General features: G+C 45.6%; 1 protein-coding gene across 9 annotated transcripts in view; it reads left to right on the plus strand.

The window, feature by feature from the left end:
* The first annotated feature begins 1045 nt into the window (after positions 1-1045).
* LOC130528349 (unconventional myosin-IXb) overlaps positions 1046-13577 on the plus strand; it is a 38239-nt gene continuing 25707 nt past the window's right edge. For 7 of the 9 annotated variants that reach the window (XM_057037602.1, XM_057037604.1, XM_057037606.1 and 4 more), the window contains exons 1-3: positions 1046-1492; positions 12926-13144; positions 13352-13571. In XM_057037602.1, the coding sequence (XP_056893582.1) occupies positions 12987-13144; positions 13352-13571 (378 nt within the window). In that variant the 5' untranslated portion in view covers positions 1046-1492; positions 12926-12986. Of the gene's footprint in view, positions 1493-10329; positions 10350-12925; positions 13145-13351; positions 13572-13577 lie in introns of those variants that run through there. The other 2 variants (XM_057037607.1, XM_057037603.1) reach the window with 2 other exon arrangements.

A 13577-nucleotide genomic window follows, 5' to 3' on the forward strand; every position in this document is an offset into this window, starting at 1 on the left:
CGTGGTAGTTTTGCAGTGTTTGTGTGTGCCTGAGTGGTTGCTGCACCCTGGCGCTTGTTCAACAGGCCACATCTGGTGGCTCTGCAGCTGTATTACACACATGTTCGCCACCAACGACCCGCCCAGAGCTTAGCTCACTTCAGTGGCCTGTCGGACCAACTTTAGAAATTTCTGTTAAAACAATTGATGACAAATTGAGGACTTTAGTTGACTTCATTTAGATTGAAGATTCACATTAATGAAAAGATTATTTTTTTTAAAAATGAACTGACTTAAGTTGTTTCCAAAGACTAATTAAGAATATTTATAATAATTAATTATGATAAGACAATGACATTACTAGACGACAGCTAAACTATTTAGTGTAACATTTAAATTTAAACTCATTGGGCTTTTAAATATTTGTTTTATTCAAGGGCAGGAACAACTATTTAATGATTCTGTTTTAAAATTAAAACAATAATGCAAACTAGTGAGCCGTTCATTTAAAGCAATATGCAGAGGAGAAATCATGACTTCTATGTCCTAGACATGTAGAGTTTAAAGAAATCAGTCGTGGCACTGTTGTAAGTTAGAAAATAAGAATCCTAAATCAGTTGCATCAAACATGGACTTGGCAACTATTGTGTGAAGTTTACTGTTACACATTCGTATTGCTTTGATGTACAGGCTAGTATAAAATAAGGGGGGTTAGGTTTAAGAGGTTATGCTTAAATTAGGGTTAGAATTAGCATTAGGGTTAGGGGGGTAAACCATTAACGTTAAAATAACAGAAAAAAGTCACCATTTAAAATGTTGGGTGCAGTTAAATGGTGGGTGTCACAATACAATCACGGCAGAAGCGATATTTGCTGAGGTAGATCCACGGTTTATGTATAAATGTGCACGGCGCTGACGTCAGTGTCGCGCCTCCCTGCACCGCCCCGGGGGGTCCTGCAGGGGGCGCTGCTCAACAACGAGCGCGTGGGCGCAACAGGGCGCCCTCTTTTCAGCTCAATCTGGCTCGAGACCTTTTTTCTCTCTCTCTCTCTCTCGTCCAACTTTTTTTTCCGCCGCTCAAACTGCTCCTGTGGAGGCAAGAGAAAGGAAGTAGCGACGGGCTAGCTGGTTAGCCGACACCGACCGCGGTCTGTCAGGAACAAGTGGATAATTCAAGCCTTTTCTCCCCCACCCGGAGATTATTTCTCTTGAGTTAGTATACGCCTGTGACATTAAGCCCTTTTTTTTGTCGGTTCGGTTTTTCTTTTCCTCTCCGCCCCGGTGACAGTCTACCAACTCAGCCGGGAGCTTTTGTCCGAGGATCCGCTGTTGCTAGCCCGTTTATCGGGCTCAATAAGTCTCGTCTTCGCTCAAGTGAAGGGGAGAAACAAAACGAGCACGTAGGCGAACGGGGTTTGTTGTTTTCCCATTCCGTTTCATCGAGAGTTGGCTTGAACTGCAAGAAATGAGACCAAGGACTTCAGCGAGACGATGAGAAATCCAGCCGGAATAGGTGGGTCTATCCTGTTTGTTTGTTTGTTTGTTTGTTTGTTTACCTGACGGAGCAGATTGCAGTGTCGGTTTCTGTAGCAGAAATGAACAAAACGGTGATCGCCCACTGAAGATGTGCCGCGCTGATAGAGCTGTTGTAGGAAGTTACCATGAAGTCGTTGACATTCGTTCAACGCTCCGGACTCGAACCCATTGAAAGTGCTCCGAACACACTTGGCCGAGTCCCGGACGCTCGAAGCTGCCCTGGCACCAGAACCAGGCGTGGGAACCGGACTAAGAAGTGGGCTAACTTGTTGCTGTGTGATTTCCCCGATGCGCCTAAAACTCGGAACATATTTTACTGTGTAACCCTCTGGAATCTCGTTGATTTCTCCATTGTTGCAGAGTTCACACACTTGGTCCAAGCTAGGAGGAGGAAGCTACATCTTAACTAAATCACCAGTGTGTCAAAATTGTAATCATCTTAAATGTGACTGTCTCCAATGTTGGTTGTCAATCATGCTTGAAGTGGTTTAGGTTTGGATTGTTGTCTCCATATGCAAAGGGTTTTGCTTGGGATGCCCCCTCCTCCCTCCCTAACAACATGTTTTTAAAATATAAACCAGACTAGCTATTCAGAATTAAACAGAAACCATGCGCGTCCTGTAGTCTCAGCAGAACCTTCTACCAGTCCTGCAGGACCAAAGTGGAGCAATATGACTAACATCTGAGTCGTGGAAAAAAAAAAAAAACCCATCTGAAATAGCAATGCTAAAATTACACACATGCAGTTCTCTTGAATGGAAGTTCCTCACCCTTTTTGTTTCCCTCTTTTCATTTCTCTGAATTACTTTGGGCTGTAATCCGTCACCTCTTCCACTGAGCTAATTGCAAAGTTATTTCCTCATGTGAAATCTGAACTTCCCAAAACACGCTGACAGCTGACTGAAGCTGCGTGGGGCAGCTCGAGCCTTTCTCGCCATCTCAAACTGGGCCATAGCAACAAGTATGCAAATAAAAACGAGACTCGCTCAAGCTTTCAATCGGATTTTTAATGCTTCATAACGGTCACGATGGCGGCAGAACAAAGTTTGAGTTGGACCGTAGGACATTAGCCTTCGTCATCATGCTTTTTGATGATGAAGGCTATTCAACAATGGTCACCTTCATTGTTGATGGTTCTGTAGCGAACACCGCTGGTGATCCCTGCCAGCAGCTCGCTGTGCTCTGGAACAAACATCAACTCGTCCTATCTAATAAAGGTCCAAATCGAATTAACATCCGGACTCGTCAGGAATTGTTAGTCACATCTTCTATCTCAATTATTGCGTCTATTTTTACATTTATGGGAACAAGCAGAATCTAAATCTCCCAGATTTTTAGCCACCAAAGCAATCCTTTTAACAGAACGTCCATATTTCTTGGTGTAATTGCAAACAGAAGCCTTGTGAAATGATCCACCATTCCCTGTAAAAAGGCCCCAGAATAGTGCCCGACCCTCAGCAGAGAAAAGGGCCATCTGGCCCCCTGCTAATGGTTAGAGCTCTGCAGAGCCCGCTGCAGCTCACCGTGGGGACGAGAAAGGGATGGGGGAGGGATGAATAATTACATCTGCAGCTCAACATCCCGCTGTAATTGGTCCGTTCGTCCTGGTGGCTGCAGTTGTCCGAGAGGGCAGATGAAGAGATAATTGATCCAATCGCCGCTGGCAACATTTCCGGGAGGAAGGCCTCAAAAGCGTTCATTTATTTTCATTTACAGTTGTGCCCCTCATGTTTCCCTACATACTGTAAACAGGTCTAATCTCTGATAAGCTCTGAGAAGTGCGTTTTCTGACGGGCGCTGACTCTTTTTTTTTTTTTTTAATGTACTCGTGTGAGGTTTTAAACAATGAACTGGAACTCACGAGAGGAACCATTTTTCTCTCACTACTGTTTTTCTTAACAACTTGTGGCGTGGGAAAAACCTAAGAAAAACAATATATCGCATATGTAAACCTGCACAACTCTGCCCTGCAGATCAAAGGCGTTTTAACCTACGCGCAGTGCTGAGACGCATTTCCACGGTGACTATTGTACGTGAGGGATTCTGAGTGATTGCTAAAGGCTGAGAGCTTGGAAAGAAGCTCAGACATGTAGAGGCTTGTGGTTCTGTCTTCTGTGTGCTCATCAGCATTGGTGTGGACCTTATCGCGCACTGCCGCTCAATAATGCTAACATGTGCTGCTTCAAACCTCTGCTAAACCTTCGGCCACCTCGGCCGCACGTTAACGATTTCGTGAAGATTCACACCAGCCCTTTATCTCCACGTCTCCTCCGCAAAGACGTTGACGGATTTGAATAACCGGCAGGAATATGTTGAAACCTGCCTGTGTTTCCTTCATATTTTCAAGCAGCCATAGGAGGGAGGGGACTAATGCAGGTGCATTTTTGGTGGCTGTCCGGGGCAGAAGGTGCGGAGCAAAAGCCTTGCATCCTTCCAGAATGCTGCAGACCCAGCTGTGCAGTGGAGTTTTCCAGTGACCTCTACGCCACAGAGACTGCTGTGGGGCAATGGATGCAAGGTTTGCGACTGTTCAAAGCAGCACAAGTACAGGCCGGTGAGGTTTTAAACCAGAAATTCCTCGGTAGCTTGGCTCTTTCTGTGCGGTAAGCTGAATTTATGGGATTTATAAATAGACCCAGCTGTAATGATAGGGTATAAGTGAGGAAAAGGCAGGCCGACTGCTCCAGATCGCCTCGCTGTACGTTTGTTTGTAATGTCTTAGTCTTTGTTGGAGGGTCCGAACACATGAAACCAAGATCTCGTGGAGCGGAGCTTGATTGTCCGGGCTGCGATTACTCCAGAGCAGATTCAGACTATAAGACCAGAAATGTATACGGCTTCAGGATTTTAGTACAGAAGGCACGATTGACTCGCTCTCATGGGCTGAACAAAGTCAAAAATCCCCATCTTTGAGTTTGGAAGCCTTTCTGGGACTCGCTGCTCTCATCAGCAGCAGGAAGGCTCCTTTTGAGGGTGTGCTTGTGTGCGGATGAATACAGATGGACTGGCTTGTTGATGGCTGCGGTGGGTGTTGGAACCTCCCCCTCCATCCTCTCTGTGGTCACTGGTCCTGTCCCTTTGCTCCAGATTGGGAGCAGAGAGAGGGCACACCCTGAGGATCATACTGCTGCTTTGTATTTCAGCCCAGCTGAAGATGATAACCAAACACAACAGGAACCAGGCTATGGAGTGCAAAGTCTGATACTGCCTTGCATTTATGTCTTTATGGTGTATTTATATTATTGGGTATTTGAAAGAAAAAAGGCATGAAGGCATTCTTAATCCATTTCTGGAGTTGTAAACCCTGTGTTGGACAGCGGTCTCCAGTGACACCTTTTACTGTGCAAAATTGAACTAGGGAAAAAAACCTTTTACTAGAGTCCTTACAATCCTTTTACTGTATTTTCCATCTGTGTTAAATTCTTCTTTAGCTCTACCTGTGAGAACTGCTAAAGGCAGCTCTTGCTCATCCCTCTGCTGCTTGCTAGGAGGTGTGCGGAGGGTGCATTGTTTGGTTTTTTAGGTGATGGGAAAGACCTGGCGCTCTCTCCACGGCCCTCACCAGCCATCCTCCGGCCTGATACTTGGCATTTTCTCCATGAAATGCGTGTCCAGATAAAGCGGTTGCGGTGGCGTGTTCCACAACATCAAATCCGGATGCAGACCGCCCTGCTTGTTTAGCATGTTGCAGCAGATCGTAAGAGTTTTTCCATAGATGTCAGCGGTCCAATGGATGAGCAGGGAGCGAAACACTTCCTGGGTGCAGCTGCGGCGTCACCGGCTCTCCCCTGTCTAATGTGGTTCATGTCGGTACCTGATTGGCCTCTGGCGAGCGCCTCCCCTGCGGAGCAGCGGCTAAAAACACAGCACAGTTGGCACCGCCGAGCAAAGTGCTTGTGAGGCGAGTAGGTGATGAGCGAGGCTGTTAATCCCTTCACACGCTTCAAACTGACAGCAGAGTTTGGGTCGTAGAAGCAGCCCAGATTGGCCTCCCTCCAGTAACCTGCACCAGTGAAACATCACAGTTACCACAGGAAACCTGAAAATCAGAAGTTGGAATCCACCCCTTGTGAACAATAAGCATCGAATTGTCAGAAAGTGTGTTCCATACGTTTTATTTTTCATTGTCGTTTTATCCCCAGATGAGAATGTTTGGAGGTAGAATTCTCTCTCCTAGAATGAACAAATGTGCCTATTTTCCCAAGTGAGCAAACCTACGTTTTCGTCTCCTTTCGGTTTTGTTCAAATAAAGCTTCGGAGACGAGGAGGGGAGAGTGACAAGATTGAAAGAAAATGCAAAGCAGAGGCACAAATGGGGGAGAAAAATGGAAAGGCAGAGAGGGATGTGGAGGGATGTGGAGCAGCTGCAGTAAGCCTTAGCGCATGCTTTATTTTGGCAGGATTCTGCTCCCTTCTATTTGTTTTTGGTCTATTTTTGCTTTGCGCTCCGACTCTGGTCACTGACGAATGAGTCCATATGAAAGTTAAATTTCATCTGTCAGAAATCCCTCTCTTGGGTCTGGATGAGAGAGGAGGAAAATAATATTACTAGAGTAAAATAGGTTGAGGCGGCAGCGAGCTGAAGCCTTTGCATGCGGTAGGTAAGATGTCTGAGACGGAAACGTCACAATACAGGAATAAACAGCTGTGTGAGTGGCTTTGGCCTGAATAATCAACACTCATTTGAATGTGTGAACAATCTCTGCAGCCTAAGTGACTGGTTTGGTGCCACAATGGAGTCATGAGATTAGGAAGTGTTTCAGAGCAGGCGAGCCCACGTGAGCGAGCACGTACAATAGTCGCCTCTGTCTGCCTCTTTGCTTCCTTTTCTACCCTTCCTGATTTCTTTTTTCTTCTTGCTCACAGCTGCCCCACATCTTTAAAAGGCATACTGTACATTGTATGTGTTGGGGCTTCCCCCGCCCCCCCATCATGTCGTCTATCACACAGCAACAGGAAGGAAACGTTTCCGTAACAGGTGACCCTCTTGATCACCGGCTCCTTCCCCGATTTTAAATCCGCGCGCACCTTATTCACATATTTTTGATCCTGAGGGAAGCAGGCGTCACTATCAATAATGCTTTAAGGGGTTTTGGGACAGTGCAGGTCATAGAAAAGGGGGGAAAATCCTTTCAACGTTTGTGTTGCACCATGACTGAAAACCAACGTGCGCTTCCCCAACATGTCGTCTCTCAGCCGTGAGCATTCCCAGCTGCTTTTAACTAGTCCATTAGTCCAGTATGGCTGAGTCAACTGCTCTGCAAAGCTGTTTGGAGCCCCCCGTCACCACCAACCAGTGTGGAATTCCAGAGCAGCCAATCAATGTAGCAGACCATTCTGGGATGCATTAAGTCAGATATACTGTGGCCTCACTGGCCCTGTGGATTTCATGTGGACGCTGTTTACGACTTTCAGCTCATCAGGCTAATTGAAAACATACATTTTGTTCTGTTTGGGCAAGATTCCGTCATCTCCTGGCAGTATTAACCTCACAGATAAAAGCAACCCTTTCAGGACTGGTATTATTAGCCCTGTATAGTATTCCTACAAAGAGTTCTGTGCTATTTTAATTTATTTTAGCAGCCCTTCTGGTATATTTAGCATGTTCTGCTCTGTGACCTGGTTGGGTGTAGAACAGAGGGGTAAATAGGATTTTCTGAATAAAAAGCTTGATCCTGAGCAGAGGAGCTTCTCTCCCCAGTATGAACTGGCATCTGGAATGAGTTAGCACAGCAGTGCCAAATGTTAGGCAGTGGGGAGCAGAAGCGGGTGGGGGGGTGACCAGCAGGGGTTGAAGGAGGGAGAGCTCCCGTGAAAGACAATGACAGAAGAGATGGAGGGAAGGAATCGGCACCCTCAAAGCAGATGGACAGATGAAAGAGGGTGAATAAAAGGCCTCTTGAATTACAGACCTGTGGGGACATTTGCATCAAGTTGGAGTCCATAAATGTGTTGTTGGACTGTGGCGGAACATCTCAGCAGACACAGAAGATTAATGGGTGGTTGTCGCCTTCATTCAAAAGTAGGTTGCCCCGCATGGTTTCAAAGCACGTTGGATGTTTCCCCCCCCCGATTCACAGAAGCCTGTGTGCGGTGCGGGGTCATACCTACCTCCGAGGGATTTGGAACGAACAGCAGCCCGCCTCAGCTTGTCAATACGTGACTCAGACATGTGATATCGGCAGTGGCAGATCAATGGGCTGCGCTCTGATGACCGTGCTGTAATTGATTAGCGTCATCTGTGACATTTAATGTCATTTTTTGTGACAGAGTGCTGGCGAGCTTAAGTTTCACTGTATATTCAAACCAAACCTTCATTGGGATTCATCTAAGATATCATATGCAAGACTTTTATCACGGTGGATGCTGTTCTCTGGGACGCGCCACCGTGTCAGAGAGGGGGATTTTGACCATGAGCCTGGGCTCCATTGTAATCGAATAGGGAAACATCATCAAGCCAAGTCTGGATCCCCGCAGGTCCTCTCTCCTTTATCCTCTTCTTTAGATTGAGGCAACAGATGCTCCTCAGCTCTGGTTTTATTGTTCATGGCTGACCAGTCTAGGAGCTAACACAAAAACATGGGGGAGGAGATGAGCTTTTAGTACCCTTTTCTTCCCTCTCTAACACGGTCTTCCCAGTTCTACGTCTGTATATCATAGGGAGCTATGTTGGTGGCTACTAGATGAGTTAATTCCTTGATTGAAGAGTTTAGTCCCATTGGAACCAAAAGGCTGCATGTTTAAATTAGGCCACGTCTCCAGTGGGAGGCCTCTGATCCATTCAGACAGTTTGGTGCATCTGCACATGCTGCAGACCCTCAGCGGTGGGGCTGAATTAACAGGAACAAGCGCTAACCTCATTTATTACATCATTCTTCACCAGTGCATTTAGAGAAGCCCACAAGAGATTATAAAATATCGGCTGAAAAGGCAGGCATGCACAAACAGTGGGGACCTCTGCTTCCCATACTTCTATCGCCCAGTCTGCCGAGGGGACCGTGGAGCTTATTTTGGCCTGTTGCCAGCCCCCTCTCTTCTTCATTAGCTCATCCAGAGAGTTGTAGACGTGATGGACAGTTTTGTGGCCCCTGCTCCATTTTCTCTGGGGAGAATAGAGAAGAAAGAGTCTACACCGTTACCGCAAAGATCACAGATGCATTCTGGGAAAGTCTAGCTGCATTTTGAAATTCTCTCTCCCTCTGTGTGTGTGTGTGTTGTGTGTGTGTGTGTGTGTGTGTGTGTGTGTGTGTGTGTGTGTGTGTGTGTGTGTGTGTTTAGGTGCATTATCTGGTAGGAAGGTATTGGCATTGACCGTGCAATTGGAACAAACAGAAATAGGTTAACGTGGGTTAATGAGTGACAAGTCTTTGTGGAGAATGTGTAACAGCAGCACAGGTTTTTTTAATTTAGCAAGCAGCAGGGTGGCATCTATATGGGTTACATTTTCCCAAGTCTTTTTTCAGGCATAACAGCAGAATAACTTCCTCTGGGAGCGTAAACATGATTGATCATAGCTGGGTTTACCGATCTGTATTTGATTGTTTGGGTTTTTTTTAACTTTATGTATAAATGTATTGGAAAGTGTGAAGTGTTGCATCGAAGGGAGAAGAGTCTCAGTTTGTGGCTAATCTAATCCCTCTCCAGTTCTCGTTTGACATCGTCAGTGCGGCTCGACAACGCGAGCTGGAGATGCTCAGAGATGCAAAGCTGTCTTGACTTTATTTCCACACTGCTTGATACCTGCACTCACCTGGAAAACCACGCGATCGACAAAGAAACGGCAACGATCGAAAATGCATAGCTTTCCTTTTTCTACAGCTGGGTAGTTCTGCTTTCTCTGTTGTTTTGTTTCTGCTTTGTAACTTCCATTTTCTAACAAAAGTGTAGCTGCTTCTTCAGCCATAGCGGGCGGTGGTTAATCAACTGAACTGAATAGTTAACACCTACATAAATAACTAGCACAGTTAGCTCTTAAACGCCAAATAAGGCTTTGGAATGGACAGCTTTAAAGTCAATTTTCATATGAAGGACGTGAAATTAGCATCCCACTGCGTTTCCTGTGTTTTTTCCAGTTGGCTCATCTCGTGCAGATTGTGCTCTTTAAGCTGCTTTGTCCTGACTTTTCTGCACGCTACATCTACAAGCTGTTTGGCTCCGCGTGCTGTTTGACACGATCAAAACTTCACCGATGTTTGTTCCCCATCAACCTTATCTCATTATATATCCTTCTGTAAACGAATGCTAGAATAACAATAATCCTGATGTTAAAAGGGACAGCATAACGGCATGTTAATGTCCTCCGTCCTGTTATGAGGGGTTTTAGCCGTCGCGCTAGCTGCTTCTTGACTTATCAAGCATCCTCCTGTGACACAGCAGCAGCCTTCTCAGACTCATTCTGTGCACACTTCATGCACACTGCTGACATCAGAACTTGCTTTCTTTCAGGCCTTTTGTGCTCTTGAGTTGTTTCAGAACCCGGAGCACCCAGAGGCAGGAGCTAACAGATTCATGCTGCTGTGCAACTCAGCTTTATTGCCCTCCCCCTCTGTGTCATTGGCTCACTCACTTCCTGTGCAGTCATAGATCTTGAATATCTGTGTGGTTAACACAGTCATGTCAGTGAAGGTGTCGCTGTCAGGCACAGAGCCATTACTCAGAAAACTCACTGTCTGCAACGCAGCAGCTTTCTAGTGAGATCATGCGGATTATAACAGTCCTTATAAAGGCAAAATATTTCTTTTCTCTCTGTGCTAATTGGCACTTGCAATCTACTCCTCCTCCTCTTCCTCCTCTTCTGGTAGGGGCCTTCCTGTGAAAGAAGTGGAAGTTAGAAGGTAGTGCATAGACCCTGTTGGGCTTTTTCCCCTCCATCTGTCAAACAACTCTTGCTCCTTTCCTTGCCAACTCGGGATCTGTGTTTCTGTTTCCCCTCCAGTTTTCCAGAGGATTTTTTTTCTTCTAGACTCTCAGTCTATGTAACCATTTATGTTTAGTATTTGAATGTGTAAAATATCTATTATTATGTGATTTTAAAATTAGGGATATATGTGCTTTGAATTATTCTATTTGATTCCTTTTGCTGGTTCACTGAGGCCATTTTTTTTAATAATCTACTCCCGATGCTCTTTAAGTGGATAATGAGTCATTGGTAGGATAAAGTTACTGAGTCCATTTAGGCAGAGGCAGAGTCGCCTTTTTAATGTCTGCTCTAATGAGCTTGTTGGTTGTTAATGCCCCCCTCTTGCCCACTGTAAGCAGCTAAAGAGACCCCCGCTCTGTTGTCAGGGTAGACCTTTGGTCTGACGTCTTCCACCAGCCTGCAGTAAACAGCTAAAGTTCGGGGCTAAGCCAAAGCCGAGTAGACAACCCTGGGTCTTATCTATGGAATGCTGGGCATCCCCAGTCAGGAGCTCCTCTGCAGGGAGGAAGCTGCATTATCTGTCCCCTTTGTCCCATTTGATTTTTCTTTTCTGTCTATCTTGTAGATTCTGGTTTCCGTCTTCATGTTTCCTCTTTAATAAATGGCCTATATTTACACTGCAGTGGTTCATATTGTGTTGATGATGAAGGCTTTAACATGATGACAGCTATAGTTTTGTTTTTGTCCTGGAAGTGAGGATTTGGGTGAGCGATTTAAAGCAGACATGGCCCATGATGGAGGATAATGACGGCGCTGTCTTTTGTGGCCCCGGCTCTTTCGCATGTCTTGGCATCTTACAGGCTTGCTTGTTTTCAGAACTGTGGTCAGCTATTTTGGCAAAAGCACAAGCTCATGATTCTCAAGTTGCTCTATTTTCCCCTCTGATTCTTTTCTGTGACCTAAATATTTCTGAGAGAGTTTTGACTTTGGGGGAATTTATTGTTTCTTTATTGTTTCATTTGTCCCATTTCCCCGTTTGCACTGTTTTAAGGCAGCACGAGAACTTCCACGTTTCACCCTGTTTTCTCCTAAACATGCTGTTTTGCACGTGTGTGTTTCAGAGGAATATTTCTTATTTTTCATGCCTGTTTCTGCTTCTGCTTGAATGATTAATTAAGAGGGCCTGACCTGGGATCAGGTTACCAAAGCAGTGCAGCCTGCCTCCCGTACAGTGATTCAAACCAGGTTTCTGTTTCCTCAAATGGACCTAAGCACTTACCCAGCATGCATTACTAATGCATAGCCACAACGCACGATCGCTCATTAGATAAAATATAATCCAGTCGCTGTCAGTGTGATTTAAACTTGTTTGCAGCGTGTTGTGTTGCAGTTGACCTCTGGTAGATGATTATCCTTAAATATCTCATAACAACTTAAAACTCTGTTCAACAGAGACTTTGTAGAGCTCTCAGTAATTGTGGTGAAGAGCCGTCGTATTGACACGTATGATTTAATGAGAGTTGGTGCTAATTACAGAGGACTTTCAGCCTTATATCATTCTCTACCATGTACTGTGATCTCCAGTGTATGTGGGAGAACCCCAGCATTTCATCTCTTTTATGTGTGCATTGCAGTATGATATATATTCCTGAAAGAGTTATAGCTTAAAGCTGTGCTTAAAGCAATGCCACTCACGTATAGAGCATATGGGTTATCCCTCATGTGAACCCACCAACCTTTGCTCAAAAATATCTAAATGTTGCATTGCGACATTTAATAAAGTACATGTCTTGGCCTGTTCGCATCCTGTGGTATCCACGGTGATCATGTGACACTTCAATAGCAAATATCTCATTATATTTACTTGACTGTAGATGTAAAGGCTTATATTCAGCTTACCTCAGCCAGAATGGCCTTTTTTGAGATGTTATGAAGCCCTTTGGTCCCCATGGCTGAGAAAATGAATCATTGTGGCAAAAGCTTGCTTCCCCTTTTCCAGTCTTCAGGTTAGTTGTTGTGCATGATTGTTTCTGATGTGTTTTTGGGCCGAATATTGTGCAACCATTAAAAGATTAGTGGTTTACAGTTTTGTCTCTGTCGGTGCCTGTTGTGTAAAGGCGTCTTCCTCTCTGCAGACTCTGCAGTTGCAGCCTGCACAAAGGTTTCAGTGGCAAAGTTGTTTACTGTGTTTTGACTCAACTTAACATTAATATTATTGCAGTAGTGAATGCTGAATGCTGTGTAATGCGGCACAGTTCTTTTGATAAGGTTAGGAGGGTGAACATCATTTTATGATAGACCCGTGATATCAAATCAAAGTCCACAGAGCGGGCCGGAGGCTTTAGATACTCTCTGGTTTATCTCCAGCATGTATCCTATGAGCTTTTCACATTTACTTAGATGAGCCTAATCTATTACAGAGAGTTTAATATAAATATGTGTCTACCTCATGATTCCAGCAGTTTTAAACCTTTTCTCAGAACGGCAGCCATCTAAGGTTGTAGAATGCTGCTCTTATCAACTGGTCACTGATCCATGTTTCACTCTCAGGCAGTGCGGTGAGAAGAAAGTAGTGGGTGCGGCATGCTGAGGCCACTCCCCCAGGCTCAAGATGAGTGTCAGAGATGGCGCTGCCACCGTGGTGACAAGTGTCGCTGGAGGAGGAGGGGGAGGCAGGCCGGCGAGCCCCAACAACCATGACGGCCGCTCATACCTACTTCAGATCTACCCACGGCTGGCGGCTCAGCCCACCTCCTGCTGCAGCCTCAGGTGAGTGAGAAGTGGCTCAACAGCAGTGACGGTTCAAGTTTTGCATTTTGATAAGCTGGGAAAATTACAGCGCAACAGCTGGCCGACTGAAATCTGACCGATAAGGACACGAACAGACTCCAGAAATGACCAAATAAACCTTTGACTGTTTCCCTGAACTAAAGAGAATGTTGAGTATTAAGCGAACTTGGTGATTTTACTCATCAGAGTGCACAAGGATGCAACAGCCGCCTCGGTGATCTCGGACGCAGCTGCGGTGCTGGGGCTGGACCCCGGCCGCATGTATGTGTTGGCTGAGGTGAAGGAAAGTGGTGGGGAAGAGTGGGTGCTGGAGCCTGGAGACCTTCCTGCGCAGAGGTTTCTGCTGTGGCCACGGAAAGCCCAGGAGCAACACCCTCAGAGCCTTGGGTTTTACTTCTTACTACAGGTGAGT

The sequence above is a fragment of the Takifugu flavidus genome, chromosome 7 (genome assembly GCF_003711565.1).
Source record: "Takifugu flavidus isolate HTHZ2018 chromosome 7, ASM371156v2, whole genome shotgun sequence".
In the NCBI taxonomy this organism is placed as follows: domain Eukaryota; kingdom Metazoa; phylum Chordata; class Actinopteri; order Tetraodontiformes; family Tetraodontidae; genus Takifugu; species Takifugu flavidus.